Source organism: Electrophorus electricus, chromosome 4 (genome assembly GCF_041902795.1).
Source record: "Electrophorus electricus isolate QZ-2024a chromosome 4, ASM4190279v1, whole genome shotgun sequence".
NCBI lineage: Eukaryota > Metazoa > Chordata > Actinopteri > Gymnotiformes > Gymnotidae > Electrophorus > Electrophorus electricus.
The window spans coordinates 3,880,001-3,899,662 of record NC_137500.1 but is presented as its reverse complement, the minus strand read 5'-3'; the positions used below and the strand labels follow the sequence as shown (position 1 = coordinate 3,899,662).

At 41.7% G+C, this 19,662-nt stretch overlaps 1 protein-coding gene across 7 annotated transcripts in view; it reads left to right on the top strand.

The window, feature by feature from the left end:
- Nucleotides 1-1,267: 1,267 nt before the first annotated feature.
- furinb (furin (paired basic amino acid cleaving enzyme) b) overlaps nt 1,268-19,662 on the top strand; it is a 68,844-nt gene continuing 50,449 nt past the window's right edge. For 2 of the 7 annotated variants that reach the window (XM_081711876.1, XM_035523872.2), the window contains exons 1-2: nt 1,268-1,757; nt 9,099-9,371. In XM_081711876.1, the coding sequence (XP_081568002.1) occupies nt 9,195-9,371 (177 nt within the window). In that variant the 5' untranslated portion in view covers nt 1,268-1,757; nt 9,099-9,194. Of the gene's footprint in view, nt 1,758-7,681; nt 7,885-8,132; nt 8,466-8,760; nt 8,894-9,098; nt 9,372-17,964; nt 18,030-19,195; nt 19,394-19,662 lie in introns of those variants that run through there. The other 5 variants (XM_081711872.1, XM_081711874.1, XM_081711873.1 and 2 more) reach the window with 5 other exon arrangements.

Genomic DNA, 19,662 nt, shown 5'->3' with positions numbered 1-19,662 from the left:
TAATGTAACACCCTTCACCCAAAATCTTATTCCAACACTGGCATCCATGTAACTTGAGATATTCAGATATTGGCAAATGAAATCAACGTTAACTGTAATGTAGTTCTGGAAGATTACATGCTAGGTAAGCTAAGGCACTCAAGACAGAGAGAGCCAGTGCAGGGCTCCTCTGTATACAAATCTGAATCCCCCCCAACTCTGCCACCCTCATGGGGTATAATCATTAAATGAGTATGAAAAATGTATATATTTAAGTTGTCTCTGGAGATTGACACCTATGATGGTACACGGGGTGTTTGGATGATGGTACAGTTAACAGGACAGCGGGAGACACAGCCTATGGTACTTTGAGCACTTGAGACAGGGTTGTTTACTGAGGACATAAATCACACTGGTTTGGAAAATGTGCTGGTAATATGCTAATACGAGCTTTTTCAAATTATACTGTCTGGAAGGGTGCTCGCATACCTTCTACAAGAAGGCTGGGATGGCATTCCATCATTGAATCCATTGAAGGAATTTTGTTTTCATTTTGACAGCTGACCTGGGTGTTGCCAGGACAAGAGAGCGCTTTCTTCCAAAATGTAGACTATTCCTGAAAGTTCTCATTAGATAAACATGAAACCATTGTAGTGATGATTTGGCAGTGATTTCTACCTACTTAAAAAACCTTGGCAAGCTGCCTTGAAGGTATACAAGCACCCTTCCAGATAGTAAATATGAAAAAGCTCATATTTGCATATTACCAGTACATTCTTCAAACCAGTGTTGTTTATGTCCTCAGTAAACAGCTTTGTCCCAAGTGCTCAAAACACCATAGGCTGTGTCTCTCTCGTTGTGGCCAGTTTGTCCAGCAAATTAGCTCCAACTGCCAGTAATACCGTTTATAAGGAGTTATGCCTCTTTATAATCCCGGTCATTAATTAATTGATGAGTGTTAATGTTTAGTGTGCGTTTATATTCTCCGCTGTGCTACATCAATGAAAAAACTTTCTTAGCCGAAATATAGTACAATTACATTTTTGCCAGAAGGGTACATCAGGCTGCCTAAAGCGACGATAAAATATGGAACTGCTCCGGAAAATACGGGACTTCCGGTCTCCCCAATTAACTACACCCCGTACATTAACGGTAACACGTAGCGTCCATCAGTGGAAGACAGTTTATTTAGCGGGTTTAAGCGTTTGTCCTCAGACTGCAGGTGGCGTTAACGGCTAACAGACCGTAGACATGATCGCCCCATGACGTACTTCCTGGGATTTGTAGGCCATTTGTAATTACGAAGACTCGTACGGCTGCATTACCCAGTCTGTTATCTTTATTTCTAAAACACCGTGATGCATGTAACGTGGATATACGCGGGGCGCTTATGAAGGCTGCTTTGCATTAGATTAGAGACACGTCGCGTCTTAAGTTTGAAGTAGACTGTCCGTGCAGGACTACAGGAAAGGAAACACTATTGAAAGTTTCACCCGTCTGCGTGGTTGGCGACGTGAGCTCACGGGGTATTTTGAAACGCTATGTTGAGTTCAGGGTGTCGTAGAATGCGCTTTACGCAGGAAAAAGGCTTGCCATTTACGCGCTCAGGTGTGTGTCGCTCGGATGTGCGAGTGTGAAAAGCGGCATGTGAAACATGACTCCAAACCGGAATCCTCGGCTCTGAATAACGGAATGACAGCTTCGTTACTACTTGCTGTCGGCTCTAGTAGGAGAAGCAGTCTCTTTTTAAGGTGTGTGGACACACGCCAGTGATTAAGGTAATACCAAGTTTTTAAAACGTATGTGCAGAAGTATGCTCGTTGGCTTAAACCGTGAAAATATTACTGGAAGGACAGAATACAAGAATACGGCAGGATAACGATATTGTTATAACAACCGCGAATGCAGCGCAGGCTACAGTGACTGACAGTAGAACTATTGTTAGGGTTTATCTGTGACTACTTTGAATATTTTTTTAAAGGATACTGTAGTGTCTTTGTTTTGCTGTGGACGTGACGGTAACAAGTTGGGAGTTTGTAGCCTATCATTAAGCACTTCCTTTATAAGCATTTATTTATTTGTTTGCTTTCGCAATTGTGCATTTTGAAAAAAAAAATCGCTTTAAATTTGACTAGTCAAGACACAGACACAACAACAGATTGTAATGGCATGTTGGAGGACAAGAATGTCTTTAGTTCTCTTTTTAGCTGAACTCACATAAATTTGACTCTCGTCCTTCCGCAGGTTTTAATATTACATAAGGATAAGACTGGCTGCGTTCTCACATCTTTTGCACTCCTGCAAGTTAATTCTTCTTTGGCACGTCATTGACGTGTGTGTGTGTGTGTGTGTGTGTGTGTGTGTGTGTGTGTGTGTGTGTGTGTGTGTGTGTGTGCGCGTGCTGCGCGTGGAATTCTCTACAGCATATTGAGTGAGAACAATAAAAGCTCAGAGCTTTCCGCGGCGTATTTAAAATCTTTAGCTCAAAAGACAACCACGCTAAGAAACATTATAACATCTAATGTCACGGTATATAAAAGATAACGGGTTTCACCTCAACCAAGCAACATTCTTAGCTCTGAATATAACAAGCAAAAAGCTCATCACACCTGGAATTAAAAGAAATAATTAAATGTCCAGATCTTCGTTTAGGCAACTCTGGACCCCACATTCCATGTAGTAAAATGGGTTCCAGATGTATTCATAAAAAATAATTTAAAAAAATAGTGAATAGTCAAAAATAGTTCTGGGAGTTCAAAGAACTTTGGTTTATGGAACGCTTCAGCAGTATATTGGAAGGATGTTGAGGTCATAAGTAGAGTCATTAATATTTTTACTGTTTACACTTGGGCAACATGTCCAAGTAATGACTGTAGACATTAATACAGATCTAAAATGGGTCAAAGGTCATTGGCATGAAGAATTTTTAAAGTTCTAAACCGTTTCAGTACATTTTATGTTATGAAATGATACCACAGTAATGCAGCGTATGAATAAACCACACATTTGATGTCAAGCAAAAGGATCTTACAAATGGCTTTTGTTATGGCTTTACAGTTCTTTACAATGTTTTTCACACTCGTCTCAATACCGTGTCCACTTCTTCAAAACTCTTCACACAATGTGCTTTTGAAACGTGTACCTCAGCAGATCAGTTTGACGTTTGGTGCAAAATGCACTTCGGACACCAAAACACTTCATATTTTATCCAAAAGTGACTCATGATGCCAAAATGATAACATATGTGTTCTCCAACAAGACTGCATTGTCACCTCAATGTACAATTAACTTCAAAACGCGAACAACTTGTAACACTGCAAAATACATAGACTGCGTGTTTCTTGTTCCTCTGTTTTTGCATCCACATCTCACAGTAGATGTCATGACTTAGTGTGTTACAGTAAACTGCAAATAATTGAATGTTTTACTGTATCAGAAACGCAGAATACAATACTTACTGTAAAATGTAAAGAAATATATGATAAAATAGCATCACAAAGGCCACAGTATTCTTCAGGAGGTTTACAGCATTTTGCCATTTGTTCTCAAAGTGCATTATACTGTAGTTCAGAAAACAAAAATAAACACGATCAAATAAAACAAATAAAGTAATACCAAATCAACTGCAACGTTCCGAACACAAACACAGGCCAAGTCGCATGCAGTATGGTGAATGCAGTTTATTAGAGAACACGTGTAGTCCACAGATGTAATCCAAAGTACAAGCCAAGGTCATGGATCCAGAAAAGCAATCAACGAAGCAAACCAAAACGGACAGGGAACAGGCAAAGAGGTTAATCCGAAAAACATGCGGAGACCCAATAAACCAGAATACACAGACACTATCACAAATGCCTCAGAAACATAACATGAGTTGACGAGACTTCGCAAAGACGAACTAAACACATGGGGCTTATATACAGAGACTAACGAGGACAAACAAGATACAGGTTATAGCAATAACAGGTGTAGATACTAACCAGGGGGCAGAACCGACAGAAACCAAAACAAGGACGCATGAGTAAACAAAACCAGGGAGTAAACAAACAGGTAGCATTGCTGTGGGAACGGTGACACCGGGGGGCGAACGTGACATCAATATTTTCACAATATACAGTAATTCTCAATATTTGTCTGCCTATCAGTATCAGAAGTCTACTGTTGGCCTGGTCCATCCATACTATCCACTGCATTTGGCCATAGATTTTAAACATATTTTCCCTCTATATATACACATTTCAAGTATGACCACTTTTGTATCAATGGTAACCAGGCTGCAAAAAAACCTGAATTAACTTTCTGCTAAAATCAGAAAGTTTATTCTGTATTACGTATTTCACGTGTATATTTTCTTTTGTCTGTCAAAATGCAATATAGTTCCATCCACAGTGCGTTTTGGGGGGGGGTTTGAACTGAAAGTTTGAATATAGCATCTAAATGCAAAATTTGCTGTAGTTGTACAGACTTTTCTGAGAGGTATTCATGAATCTTGGAACAAGTGGTGATTGAATGCCTTTTGCATCAAAGCAATGCAAAAGTATAGACAGTGTAGTTCACATAGTCTATCAATATGGTGAATGTGTTAAGTGTTTTGAAAAAGTGAACATGTGTGAAAACAATTGTAAAAAAAAAAACAAAAAAACTGCTATATCCACAGAGACACTATTATAATTCCCAACAGAAATATGTGATACTTTTTATGTTACATCATGCAGACCTGGCTCACTTTCCCCTCTGCCCACCCCAGCAAACTAAATAATAGCTTCCAACATCTGAACAGTCATGTGTCAGATTAAAAAATCCCATCAGTATGTCTTATTCATACCATATTGCCTGCAATTGTCGTTGGAAGTACTTCATATAACTTCATGTTTTTGTTTGGTGAAGAGAACTGAAATATCTGATAGAGCACTATGGAAGGTGTGAAAATCTTTTTCAAAGTGCAAATATATCAAACAATGCTAGCTTTTTAGCACTGAAAGTCATCCCATTGCCTGTCAGTTCTGGTCAGTCGTCATGGGTATTACCAGCATGTCAGCATATGTCTCACAGGCCTATGGTACAGACACTACTGATTTATAAATAACTCTTGATCCTTGGAAAAAAAAGAATGGACATTTGTGAGGACAAGTGATGTGTGTGTATGTGTGTACAGATGGCAAACACAGAATCTGATGTGTTTCTGGAGGAAGAAGAGAGAGAGAGAAAGAAAGAAAGAAAGAAATAGAATACTTCACTTGTCCCTTCATGCAGAATGTGTGTTTGTGTGTGTGTCTGGGGCTTAATGAGTCTCCATGCTCCACAGGTCGTGCACTGATGAAGTAAGTGTAGGTCATTAAGGCTACGTGTAGCAGCGTCTGAAGTTACTAAGCAGTGATAATTACTGTTTCTTTCTTCCCCAGAAGACCAGTCTCACTGTCAAAGCCTGCAATCTTTTTTCCTCTCTTTGGCCTGTATACTTTGTAATTATCCATTCAGGCAATAGGTCTCATCTGTGACTGTAGCAGACCTGTGCCCCTAAAATACTCCTGCATCCTGAAGAGAAAGCGACTTAAACTTCAGACAGGTGGGATTTAAAGCACGGCTGCCACTGAAAATATGGATTTGGTTTGACTTCTGTTCATCTCAGAATATAGTCGTACCTTGAGATTAATGTAAATTAATATGAGAGTGGCTTCCAGCCTGGAGCCGTTAAACACTCAGTAGGAGTTGAATAGAAATCCAGAGTAATTGAACAGCTCTCTTCTGTAATGTTCAGTTAGAAGACTGATATCCCATCATTTGGATCACTCCTGCATGGTGATATTTACGGCCTTGGGCGCACGATTGCTCACAACATATTAGTGGTGTTCCTAATGCTCCTTGTTGGCTCAGTTAGGGCCATGCAGAGGCGGCAGGGAGATTGATTTTCCAAGCCGCTCTGCCACCTTGGGCTTGTTGCGTAACCTGTAGCTTCGCCCCGAAAGCCACACGAGCCCGTGCATCAAGATATTGAAACGCAGAGGTCCGAGAGCCTCAGCCGCCTTTGTGTGACAAAAAAGCAGTTGGTGCTTTTTTGTAGAACTGAGCTGTTCAGGGTTTTTTGGAGCTGCTGTATTTTTTTCCTGTTTGAACAGTAGACTGCATCAAAGAGTTCTTGGTAAAAACAGTAGAGATCTAACCTAGACGAGGAGCTTTTGTAGCCTCTTGATGTAGTACCTTAAAGGGATGAGTGACGCATCAAGGATGTGTTTCTCGGCAATGATTAGCCCTTACACGGTACCAGTACGTATTACCAAGTCCCACATCTACCCATTTTCTGTCGATATGCGAGGCAAAAACAGTGACGGTTTTAGCTTCTTCTTCTTTTTATATCACAGTTTTGTGCAAGCACTGTGTATGGTTATGTCGTGTTCTTTGTCATCTATGTAAAACTAAAATATTCTCCAGCTTCAAAATATTGCATAAGATGATGGAAAGCATTGTATAAGACATTTCATAAGGCAGTGTAACTTCACTTAAAAGTATTAGTACTGTTCACTGTCAGAAATAAAACATTTAGTAGGGAAGATTTCTATTAGGTGTATAATAAGATGGTGTGCTTGCTTACGCTTGTCATTTACTGTGTTGTCATCTGCCATTGCACGTTTCTTAATGCAGCATACTTGTCTCAGTTAGTGTCATGATGTTGCCTGTTTCTGATTTTAAAGTGATATACATAGTTGTGCATCTGTAACTTTCTGCACAGCTTTCTATAAACATAACCTGTATCTTGGGGGTTGGAATACAAATGAGCTTCTGATGAATCTAGCCTGTAATGGGGAGAATATGGAGGCTGTGTTTACATGAGCTCATTGTTAATGTACTGTGCATTTTAATGTGCTAATGTTCCCCACCAGAACCAAGTATTTCACTAGGGCAACAGGTCATTAGTCTGCAGTGCGTTTCTAGCACAATTGTTCCATAACCCATTGGGCCATTCTGCAGACTTGGACATGCTTTGTTTATCTCTCCCGGTGTCTTGAATGTCTTGGCTTCATGCTAAGTTCAAGGGCAAACTTGACATAACAAATGAATTATTCATTAAATGCATTCCGACATGTATAATGCATAATGGTTAATGATGATATGAAATGTTACAAAGTTGCATTGTTACATTGTTCAACTCACTTTATGGATTCCTAGAGAATGTTTCATTCAAAAATACTAATTCAATTACTCCAGCTTCTTATTTCACCCTTTTAGGATTTCATTCTTTAATTGTACTAGTTCCAGAAAATAAAATGTACTTTTTCTTTCCTGCGTCGAGTGGTTTTCTCCTCTCCCTCTATTTATTTTTGCTTTTGCTTCTGTAGTGGGTCGTTTTGTAAGAGAAGATTGTTTGTGCTCCGTCTTTCAGAGACTACTGTGAAGCTCGAGATCTCACTTCCTCCACCTTTCCCATTTCTCCGCTTCTCTTCCTCGTCATTCGCTCTCTCTCTCCCTCTCTGTCTCTCTTCCTCTGTCCTTACAGTATTTGGAAGCTCTTCTAGAGTTGTACTGACAGGCAGGTACTCTGCTTTCCCTTCCAGCTCACTGCACTGTGCCAAGCCTTAATGAGCGCAGCAATTCAGATTTAGATGTGATGGCTTGTTTGTTTTCTCGCTGTTCCAGTGTCCTGCAGCCTTACTGTGTGCTATAGTATTCACTGGCTGATTCCAACCATATAGTGCATATGTTTCAGAAATACTGCACTGGCTTGAAGTCAATGGCTAGTCATCTACTGTCAGTTCCACATACTAAACCTTCCTGCATTGGCTACAATTCCATAACAGCTATTTGGTCCTGATTATTGACAAATCTCCGATCATCATTTTGGACAATTATATTCCACCGGTTTAGAGCGGTTGTTCTAAACTGAGGGCAGTTTGAGCGGCGTTGGAAGAGGTAAGCACATGGGCACCTTGTTATGCAGGCTGTGTTGTCTGGCTGTGTTGTCATGTTGTAGAAAGTCTCTGGGGCGGTGGAACGGCCTTCAGGGGATCCGCTGAGCTTGTTCCATATTCAGCCTAAGCAGCACGGTATCTAAGCTGCTGCTGGAATCCAACAGCAGCCCATGTGTGGCGTGATCCATGTTTCCCTGAGAAGAAGAATAACCCAGGATGGCATAAAAAGAAGTAATGCAGGATGCTTTCATATGCCTGTTTCTGAAACCTGAAACCAATCCCAGGTTTCACTAGAACATGTATAGTTGATGGAGTCCTGAGCACCTGAGCATAGACCAGCCACAAATTTGTAGAAAGCTAGTTGCTGATGACTTTATGGTGTGAAGTGGCTGCAGATAACCTGTAATTACATTAGTCATGTTCATCTCACTGCTAATGCATGCAGTTCCCTCCAAAGAGCAGAATTAGTTTGCTATCATACAGCATATTATTTTCAGAGAAAATAGATACAAGAGATTTTGTGTGTTACTGTATAAAGAATGCCTGCATCACGATGACTGAAATCCAAACAACCGAGAGCAGGTACATAGTTCATTGACATTTAATTATTTATCATGTCTGCAATTAAATGTTAAATGTTCACATCTCTGCTGTGTTCCCAGAGTTCCTGCTCATTATGCCTGTCATTCTCCATTAGCTCTGCGATATCAAAGGATCAGCCTGGAACAGCCAGTGTAACACTTCCTGATCTTCCTGCATGATATTCAAACTGGGCATAATAGGCTATGACCTTCACAATATGATCGGATAGGCCAGAAATGCTAGGACTTTCCAGCATCTCCGAAAGTTTGTGCTCATGTAATTCCCTCCGTATACGCAACACAAAGAGATCGTTAAGTCTGGCTCTTTGACTCTGGCCTACTTGAACACCTTGTTCCAGGCTCAAGCAGAAAGCAAGGTCACATTCACTCTTGCTCAGCCTTATTCTTGCAGCTCAACTTTTCTCACAGGTCAGCTTTGCTCAAGTATAAATAGAACAGGACTGAGTGAAAAAAATTGTTTGTGTGCTGGTGGCCCCATTGGGATTATGATCTTATAGTCTTATAGAACCAGCTATATTTGTCCATCAGTGCTGTATAAAAGGAGCATGTCTCTCTTTCTCTCTCTCTCTGTCTCTGTGTGTAATTAGGCGCTATTCCGTTTCATCTTCTGCAGGGCTCGGCAGCGCTCTACGTGGCTGATGCGGTCCACAGGGCTGGGCGGGTTCTTGCAGCAGTAGACCAGTGTTGGAAGCTGCTCGCACTGCTCTGGATGGAGGTCTACTGGGTCCTGCTGCCGCTCTGGACCAGCCTGCTCCTCCTGAGCACAGTGGTGTGGTCCACGTTCACCGGTGGCATCTACACCAACTCCTGGGCTGTTCAAATCCACGGGGGGGAGGAAGCAGCCCAGCGCGTCGCCCGCAAGCACAACTTCGTCAACCATGGCAATGTGAGTGGGAACTTTTCACTGTCCAGTCAAATGAAATTCTGAAAAGAGATAGCAAGATCTCTGTGAGGACCTGCTGCTCTGGAGATGTGTAGCAGCTCAGTCTTGCTGAGATTCAGTGTCAGGTGGCTGGCTGCCATTCATGATGAGACGTCAGTCAAACAAGCTGAGATGCTGCTAGAAACCTGTCAGAAGGTGGAAAGGATGGGTTAGTTGGGTATCATCAGCATAGCAATGGTGAGAGAGTCTATGGAAGGAGATTATATCACAGAAGGACTGATTATAGAGATAAAAGAGAAGAGGACCCAGAACTGAGCCTTGTGGGACACCCATAGAGAGTCTACATGGACAGGATGTTGATCCTGTAAATGATACCTGATGAGTTGAAAGCTGTGACAGTTTAAAGCCATTGTCTATTGTAGAATGCTCTAGATAGGACTGGATTGCTGGATAATCCCAAATCAGAAAACACAAGCACACTGATTTCTATAGCAGATCGCCTGACAATTTTTCAGTGTAGGATCTAGCCTCGTAACTGCTAGTTACACCCCAAACCAAAACCACGCGTGAAACCAATAATGAGTGCTAAGTACTGCTAGGTTCATCAAACCAACCTAGAGAGCTAAAAGTTATAAGCAAAAGTATATGCAACTCAAAACCTACCTTATAAAACAGAGGATAATACCAAGTCTGAAACACAAGCAGTCTTCACTTGCTACAGGGCGGGAATCTTAGATCACAGACCATACACCAATACTAAGTTAGAAGAAGGAGATGAAGCTGCTATTTTTGTGTGTGTGTGTGTGTGTGTGTGTGTGTGTGTGTGTGTGTGTGTGTGTGTGTGTGTGTGTGTGTGGTTTCTTGCCAGTTTCGTCATTCCAGTTTTTGGATCTAAAATCAACCAAAACTGCAGAAGAAAGAAGCTAATTTAAAATTTGCATATGTTAGTTTTCTTAATATGACATGTTAAATTATATCACATACAATAATTAGAAGCAAATTTCAATTTTAATTCCACCTAGGTTGCAGAGTATCTAGAATTAAAGAGCTGAAATATTCTGATTACTGTTTGCAAGGGTAAGGGTGAATCAGGCTTCATGACAGTTGAAAACTATTGTCCATTTTAGAGACACAAAATTAGTGCGTTTAGACCACAGCCCAATGTAATGTCTATTTGAATAGCCCATATTGTTTTCCCCTTTGCTATTTAGTAAACCCCTAACATAAATTGTGGTAAATTGTGTGAATTATGTGGTCTATTACCTGAGAAAAAGCAAACAAGAGTCATTAGTTTTTCCCAAAATGATCGCAGCCATTTACCATCATACAACAACTATTGGTTGCTTTTATTGTCTACAATCTGGAAATTTGTCTTTGGCTGCTAATGTCATTAAAATATTCAAAACAGTTAACAAGATATATAGCATACCTGATGATAAAAATATACAACCATCCAAACACTGAATCATTTGCACACCTTAAGAATTTATGATTTCCACTGCATTTGGTATGAATGACCTCCTGTAAATATTCTCGGTAGCCCTCGGCATCCTGTATTGCCTGCCTGATGGAGGCTGCGCAACACTGTGGATAAAGGGGTTGGTGTGCATCCACTGACATTTTACTGCCTTCTTCTAAGTGCAGTCCCTGTAGAAATCCATACGTTGGGTTTGGCCTCTTCCTACTAATTTACTGCAGGCAATAACAGTTCTGCTTCATGCAGATTTGCACGTACTCACATATCTGCAACTTATTATATAATGTCCCTGTTCCTTCTAATGCACTAAGCTATTATTTAAACTTATTTACTTAATTCAAAAAACAGAAAGCTTGCCCTTATCTGTTTACTGTTTTTCTCTCACTCTTTCTAAATACAAAGGCTGTTAATATTCTTATTTTTGGCTATATAAACAAATGTTCAATGCCTTTATATTTAAAGTTGGTATTCTACTTGCATTCCCCACGAACATTTTAGCCCCCCACACATGTGATGGATTGGCCTGCTGGGTGTGTGGATGTGTGTGGATGTGTGAGTGCACATACATGAGAGAGAGGTGAGTTGTTAACAATCCCAGCATAATCTTTTCATCATTATTATTATTATTATTATTGGCTACTTAGGAAACGATGTTTTGTGGCTGTTTAAATCTGGCTTCTTTCAAGTCAGTGTTTTATTTTTACTTCGTGTGAATATTTTGTCAGTGTGCAACATGACCACTCACACACACATTTGTTCTTATTTGGGGTGTGAGTGTGTGTAGCATGTGTGCATCCATGTGTGTAATTGCACACACGTTCAAGAGAGAAGGAGGCAGTCTACTTCACTCAGTTTTATCTGAAATAGACTATATACAACGGCACACGTACAAATCCCCTCATTCCTGAAAGGTTCGCAGCGTGCATGAGCAACTCTTCCCCTACATTTAGCGTTTAAGTGATAAAGACACAGAAACGTCAGACTTTCAGCTTATCTCTGTTTCTGTTATCTAAAGGAGAACACCACTTCCATTATTTCTCGCTTGTGTCCTTCCGTGTTCTTCTTCCTGTCATTAGTTGGCATTAATGGCAGCGTGTTTTGCAGCTGGAGTCCAATCTGGCTGGAAAAATGTTTTTTTTTTTTTTTTTTATCCGATTAAGCCCACATGCAGCGCTGTGTGGAGTTTGGGAATAGCATGTGTGTGGGAGGATAGGGGTACAAGGACCTGGCACAGCCAGAAACACTTCTTACTGCTGACTTACTGTACAGCTTCCCAGAATCCTCCACACTCCACCCGAGTGGCTCACTCCTCACCACTGTAGTCTGGGAGATATCCACCCAAAACTAGCTGCAGACCTCTTCACCTCTGTTTGCTTGCTTGCTTGTTTATATGTATTTTCTTCTCTTTCTTTCTTTCTTTCTTTCTTTTCATTTTGCTCCTTTAATGGACAGAACCCAGTATATAATTTGTCTCCGTTACAGCTGACGCAGATACGGATGTTTTGATGCTTACTGAGCAACTCTGTGTTTCACAACAGGAGACATACCAGGAAAGGACTCGTATTTGCACATGGAGATGAAGGTTTATACTGTTTGTTCTGTCTTGAAATGCAGACAGGCACAAAGGAAAGGCTGCTACAAGTACTCGTGTGTGCACGCGCACACACACACACACACACACACACACACACACACACACACACACACAAGCAAGCACACAGAAAATGTGCGACAAAACATGACAAACATAAAATAACAAAACACAAAGGATACGCACATAACTAGCACAGGCAGTGGAGACCCCTGAGGAGTGGTCGTAATGAATACTGACCGTCCAGATGATGGGAGCAAAGAAGAAGGGAATGAGTGAGTGCTCCACCCAGGTAGAAGGAGCGAGAGAACGCACAGCACGAAACAGTCAAGGGCAAAGAGATGCGTGGAGGAATAAGGAGGAGACTGTGGACAAACCAGTGGTGGCAACATGATGGCTATTTTTTACAGAAGTCCTTATGCCTAATAGTAGAAGCATTTATGATCTGCGCCATGATTTGTTCTGGTCCCATTTTTATTTATTTATTTTTTTGGTCCTGAATGATTCTTGTTATTGGTTTTATGACAGTACCCACAATTTTCCAGGTATTCTGAAATTAGAAGCATGCTAATTTCACATGTGTATTGTGCATTTCTCCATAAAAAAATGCCCACCTTAACACACAGAGAGAGAGAGACTGGATAAACAGCCCATACTTTTACACATTTTCTTTACACAATTTCTCTGGTATGTGTTGAGGCGTAAGTGTAGGAGGTGTGTACACACACACACACACTCGTGTGGCAGGGGAGTAGGGGCTGTTGGTAGGTGTGTACAACTTGCCTGTATTTTCTCCTGCTGAAATTAGTGAAGCACAAGGGGTGTGCTGCCCCAGACTGGCTATTGATTTGCCACCAACATTAATCAGTCGATCAAAAAAACAGGCCAATCTGTGTGAAATATGGTAGATGTCTTCCTTTCATAATTCATCTCAACCACTGCTCCTTGAAGAATCCGTCTGCTCAAAGATGAATTTCCCTGAGCCATATGGCAGCAACTTGCTCTCCTTCTCAGAGCCTCAGCAGATCTTCATCTCTTCTAACAGAGCAGCACTACAGACTAATGTGGAGCACTGTCTCTGCTGCACTGTGCTGCAGGCCACTAACAGCAGTCCTCCGAAAAGACATTAGCACCGCAAATGACATCACTGAACCAAAAATCTGATTACTTAGAGAAGTAGGGAGAGAGAGAGAGGGAGAGAGAAAAGTAGGGAGAGAGAGAGAGAGAGAAGCATACCAGGAAAAGGTAGAAAGTGCAGAGCTATAGAGATTGTTCTTGAAATGGATGACTGGATGGATTTAGCACTGGAAATATGTGAAAGAGCAAGTGATTGATCGACGGAGAGAAGAGAACCAATGAAAGAAAAGCTGGGCCAGCACGAGAGGCGGAGTGAACACTGCCGTGGGCCTGACAGCCGTGCATGGCCTTCTCTTCCATGTCATCCATGAAGGAATGGAATTGGAAACCACGGTTCTTCTCCTGCATTCTGCCTCTTTTTTAACATGGTGATTTAGATGCTGTGCCATGCTGCCACCTCCTTCTGGTAGCACTTAACAGCAGCAAACAAGACTAGATTTATATATATTTATATTCCCTTATTGTTATTTGCACCTTATAGACTATTAATATAACATGTTTATGTTATTTTTGCTTCTAGGTTTAAGATAGAGGAGAGGAAAATCTTTTTTTTAAATTATTTTCTGTTATTATGTGTTCAGTTATTATATGTTATTAATGTAAATAAATGTCAGAGGGCTAGTGGATCTAGACAGGACACAGGAAAAGCCATGCAGAACAGAAGTGCTCTGAAGTTCTCTGATTCAGATTTGAGTCTGAGCTGGGTGATGTGCCATCTATGGCCTATTCTGATTGAGAAAGAAGAAAAACAGGTTGACTCTCTTCTCTGTTGCTTAGCGACATAGCAGTCAATCAGGCATCCACATGGCCATGTGTGACGAGTGCATTGTGGTGCCCAGCAAGGCTGCATGGTTATTAGTTCAAACAGATGCGGTGGGGGGCTTCACTCACGACGGAAGTTTGTCGCTCACATTCCCAAATTCCTAGAACTATGACGTGATAATGTGATATTGGAGCAAATAAGGAATTTAATTAAGTATTATTTGAACTGAACTGATTAAAAACATTTCTAAAAATATTATTCCTTTTTTTTCTCTTTTTTTTGACTTGGGGAGCCAAAAAGGTCAGCTCAGTGGATGAGTCATGGTGGTCAGACGTAATGGAGGCTGAGCAAGGTTTATTCCTCTCCAAAACCTTTGTCAAACAACAATGGGGAACAGAGATGTGGAAAGCATTTACTCAAGGACATAATTTAACCATCATGTTCCCGTGAGTGAGTGCACTGAGGTGTCATTCCGGCAGGTGCCGAGGATGGTGAGGCAGGGTACATAGCGGTCCGAGTGGGAGAGAGGTGGGTTTAAATGTCATATTTCCAGGACTGCCACCCTCTCAACCCAGTGCGTTTATCTCACTGGCGCCTGAGAGCAGAGCAGTGAGGGAGTTGGACTGACTCATGCAGGCACAGGGAATATTTAATGTCACTGAACAGGTGAACCCAGCATGTGAGATCTTTTAATTTGGGCCTGTGCCTAGCATGTGTTAGCAGGGTTTTTTCCCCCGTTTTTTTCTTGAGGCATGCAGGAGACAAATACTGAACAACTGGAGTTTTTATTGAAGGAAGTTTCTGTATCAATAATCATGTTATTTAAAAATTGGTGTATTTTGCTAAATTTTAATTAAAATTTTAGAGATTCAACCTTGTACACAGAGTTTCCAGAGAAATTTTGAAGCACTTGCTTGCACAGCTGATGAAGGACCTCGCTTAAATCATTTTTTTTTATTTGTGCAAAACACAAAAAATGCAAAACACTTGGTTCAAAAGGCTGACATTTGAAGAACAAGCCTTTGTGGTCAAATTCTGAGAATGTACAAATGTATAAATTCTGCAGCAGGTGCGGTTGTTCACTGTTGAGGGTGTGCAGTTCAAGGTAGTTCTTGCCGTTGGAAGACTCATCACTGTCTTTGAGACACTGCAATGCTGTCGTCTACAAAGTTGCTGAGTTTAGCCAAGGTGAGGACGGAGATGCACTGGTGTACGGTGAATACAGGTTTGGTCAGATGGTGTTGCTGAGCACCTGTGCTTACTGACCATGCTCTGAAGCTGATGCAGGTGGCTCACTGAGATGAAGGAATCGTAGCATGCAGACAATCCGGGTGGACTGAATTGAAAATTAAGTCAACCCAGAGGACGTATTCAGTACTTCTGTCCAGGGGGTCCGGGATGTCATGAAGATCATGCTGAAGGCATTCCTCGCAGGATCAAACACACTGACCCTGTCTGTTTCTGCATCTTTTCAAATGTTTTGTGCTTTTAGGTTTTGTAAGCCCGGTCCTAAGTGATGAGGTGTGTGTGTGATGTGACAGCTAATGCAGTACTGGCAGAGGGGATGGGGGGCACTCTGGAGTAGAGACAAGCAAGTTGTGGTCCATGGGGGATGCTGCAGGAAACAGGGGCGAGGAAACAGGTGAAGGAGGAGGCCAAGTGATGAATAGTAGCTGAGGATTAGAGGGGAAGTGTGGCTTAGGTTATCAGCCCGGGGAGGGATGGTGCATGGGTTCAACCCGGCTGCTTCTTCTTCTGTAATTGGCGAGAGTGTTGGGGGGGCCACCATGGAGAGTGAGAGTGTTTGTTACCAGGTTGATTCTACAGTTGCACTTGTATTTGCCTTTACCTCACAACTGTTTTCTGAAATAGGCAGCCTTCCTCACAGAAAGCCGCGGAGCAGCATACTGTGCCAGTGTAGGTGTTCGAACAGTGCTCAGTGTTGTAGAAGACATCCAAGGCTGTACAGCCAAGCCGGTCCATCATCTGACTGTGGTGCATACTGGTTTGGCAGCTTTCAGACTCAGGGTGTAGCTGGGAACCATCTGTGTCGTCCCAAGATCGGGTTGTCCAATAGGAAAATGTGAAAAAGCATGAAAATCTGCAGTAAAAATGGGCAACTGTTGTGTTTTCTCATAAAAGCCAGCAGTCCAACTGTTTATACTTTGGTAGTTGGTTTCTAAAGGCCACAACGGACTAAGGTTCTTTGACTAACTAAGGTAGAATTGGGGTATCTAGTCTCTAGACTGAGCACATGTTTAGACAGTAGGCCCTCTGCTACCTCTTTGTCCACTTGAGGTGCAATGTAAACCCCTCCCAGGATAACAACTCAGAACTCACAGGGGAGTGAAGAGACTTGCAGCTAATGAATTGAGAGTCCAAGTGGAGCAAAATTTTGTTAAGACGGTCATGTCAGTGCACCACTTGTTCTTATTATATAGAACCCAATCTAAAAAAAGGACCATGTGCTTCCACCCGGCTGCTTAGATCGCTGCAAATAACCTGATGACTAGGCTCCATGGCACTGGGGCCAATCAGCACATCCTGCCAGGCTGCACTGAAGAAATAAGCAGCAATATAGACAGTCACTCTTGGATTTGGTCAGTAATTGTAGTTTGTCCATCTTTTCCTAAGAGAGTGAACACTAGAAAAGCAGTTTATGAAGCAGAGATACAAGTCCTCTCTTGTACCTCCTGTGCTGGACCCGCACTGTGTTTTCAGTCATAGTTTTGGCAGGATGGTGTAGATACTGGGGATTAGAGATATTTGGCAATTTATACCTGATACACATATGTTGTGAATATAGAAAATCCACATGGTAAATTGCAGATACAAACAAGCACCAAACCACTGTGGCTGATTAGAGAGAAACATTTAGGGGCAGACTCATGATGTTCTCTTTTTTCCCCTTGGCTGGTTGTCTTATCTCAGCAAAAACTTTACATGAGTGTCATACTGAATGTACTATTGGTCCTGATCGGCCACAGTCTGTTCCGGCAAACCACTCAGGCCAGTGGGCTTATTGATGTCCAGATTAAAGTGTCACATCCTCTTCTGTCCTCCATGTTTGCACCGCTCTGCCCAGAAGTTAACTGGACCTACTCCTCGAGGCCTTCACTGAGGATTCAAGCTAGGTGCAGCGCTGCTTCCTTAGGACAAGGTTTAGTCTCCCCTGAGTTAGCAACGTCCTCTGCTGACGTGGCTGCAGTTTAAGATGTATTTGTGAGATCCATTCCTCTTGTACTGTCACTCTGCAGAAGTGTGTATGCGTGTAACAAAAAGTGAGTGATGCAGTTGGTGCCTCTCAACTTCCTTTCATATCTGTGCACAAAAGCTCCCATGATTAGTTGCATCTTAGCACCCCACACTTGTCAAAGCCTCTTTGGAAAGGGGTTGCTATGGAGAAAATGGTGCCTGTTTTATTTTTGGCTGATTGTATCAGGTGCAGTGCTTGATGTGATTGCAGGGCCTTTTGTCTGTTTTGGTTCAGGCACTTAGGCTACTGGAATGAGTAGAAACAGCATTGGCTCACCAACAAGCACTATTGCTGCCCACATCTGAAGTAGTCTTCCACTGCAGATGGTTCTGTGCTGCTGTTCAGTGACACAAATTTCCCATTTGTCAGCAGATCACGTCAGCTGTGACACTGTGTGAGCGATGAACCAGACTGTTCCCAAGAGCCTTGAATTTGAGGTGTGTAATAACATGTCAAAAGCTGATACAGGCACACTACTTGAATTAAGTCAAGATATTGTTATGCAAAATCAAAACGTAATGTAGCTTTGAATATGTGAGACAACTAGAGGATTTGAAATTCTGTAGAAAACTATACCATGGCTTTATCACTGCAGACAGACATTAATTTACAAATTTCGCTATGATGCCAGTGATACGTGCGTTGCTGAATGTTCCTAAAATGTTAGGTTCTGTGTAGCTGGGCAGCCCATTGCGAGTGGTACTAAATTCCCACACAGTACGGTTTGGAAGCTGGGATAGCTCATGTTGATTGTTTTTATAAAGAGTATTACCTCTGATTTGGAAACTTTTCCTTCAATATTTTATTGTATAAGTGATACATTTATGATATGTTGATCATTTGGTCAGGTAAATTAAGTGTGTAGATAAGATTGTTACTCTTGTTTCCTGAGAAAGTAATTTGCTTTAAGTGATATAGCTCAAATACATTCTGTCCTATAGAAGCTCCTGACCTTACACAGGAGTTCCAAAGTTCATTAAAATGAAGAATGAGTGAAGGAAAATTAATCATTTTAAAAAGATGGCATGACTGGAATGGCTAACGTTTTATAATCTTGAGAAGTCCTTGGTACAAAACTCCAAAAAGACAAAAGTTTCACTCTAAGGTATCATTAAATATGTTAGCCCAGAACTGGGACCTGAGGGAGACAGGGTTATATTGGGAGCTCCACCAGAGCACTGAGAACATGTGTTAGTGAGCACCACCATGGCATGAGGAAGATGAATAGAGCCATACTCTTGGACACTGCTCATGATCTAAGCCTTATGAGGTATACAGGGATTTAGAAAGGTGGAAAAACCTTATAGAAACCACAGTGTTTTTCTTTTCAACTTTTTTATCCCTGCACTTTGCAATGGATTTTGTCTTTTCACATTCTATAGGACATGCATATTCTATAAGACATGCACAATAAAGCTCATCCCCGCACCCAGACATCTAGCTAGATTATCCAGTCTTGTTGTGCACAGCTCTCTACTGTTCCTGCTGTCTTTTCTACCTCGCTGCATCTTCTAACTCTCTCCTCTCTTTCTCTCTCACTTTTGCCTCACTCCCTGGGGGTCATTCCAACGCATGCCACATTCAAATCCTATGTCACGTCAAGATGCATGCAGACTACTGATCCTTAATGAGGTGCCGCGAGCGCCGCTTCTCCGGTCGCTGCAGCCAACAGCTACGGCGACGCTCCGCTTTTGGGAAAAGGCCAGGCAGCAGGCCAGCTTTACAGAAATTATTACTCAGATGCCACTGGAGAGGTAGAGGGGGTTTGACATGGACATCTTTCCTGCACAAGGGTTTTGAGGTGAACAAGGAATGCATACCGATGGGATCGTTGTGAGCTTTGTACCCTCCTTCACACACAAAAACACACAAAAAATTACTTACAACTCCTATGAAGATGTGTAAAAAAAAACAAAAAACAAAAAAAACAAGACACATAATCACACACACACACAAACACACACACACAACACAACAGACACACTCCGAAGCACATGCTTTCAAAAGAAAACCCTTTGCAATGGCTGATATTTGCGGAGTATAAACACGTTCACAATCATAGTTCTTACA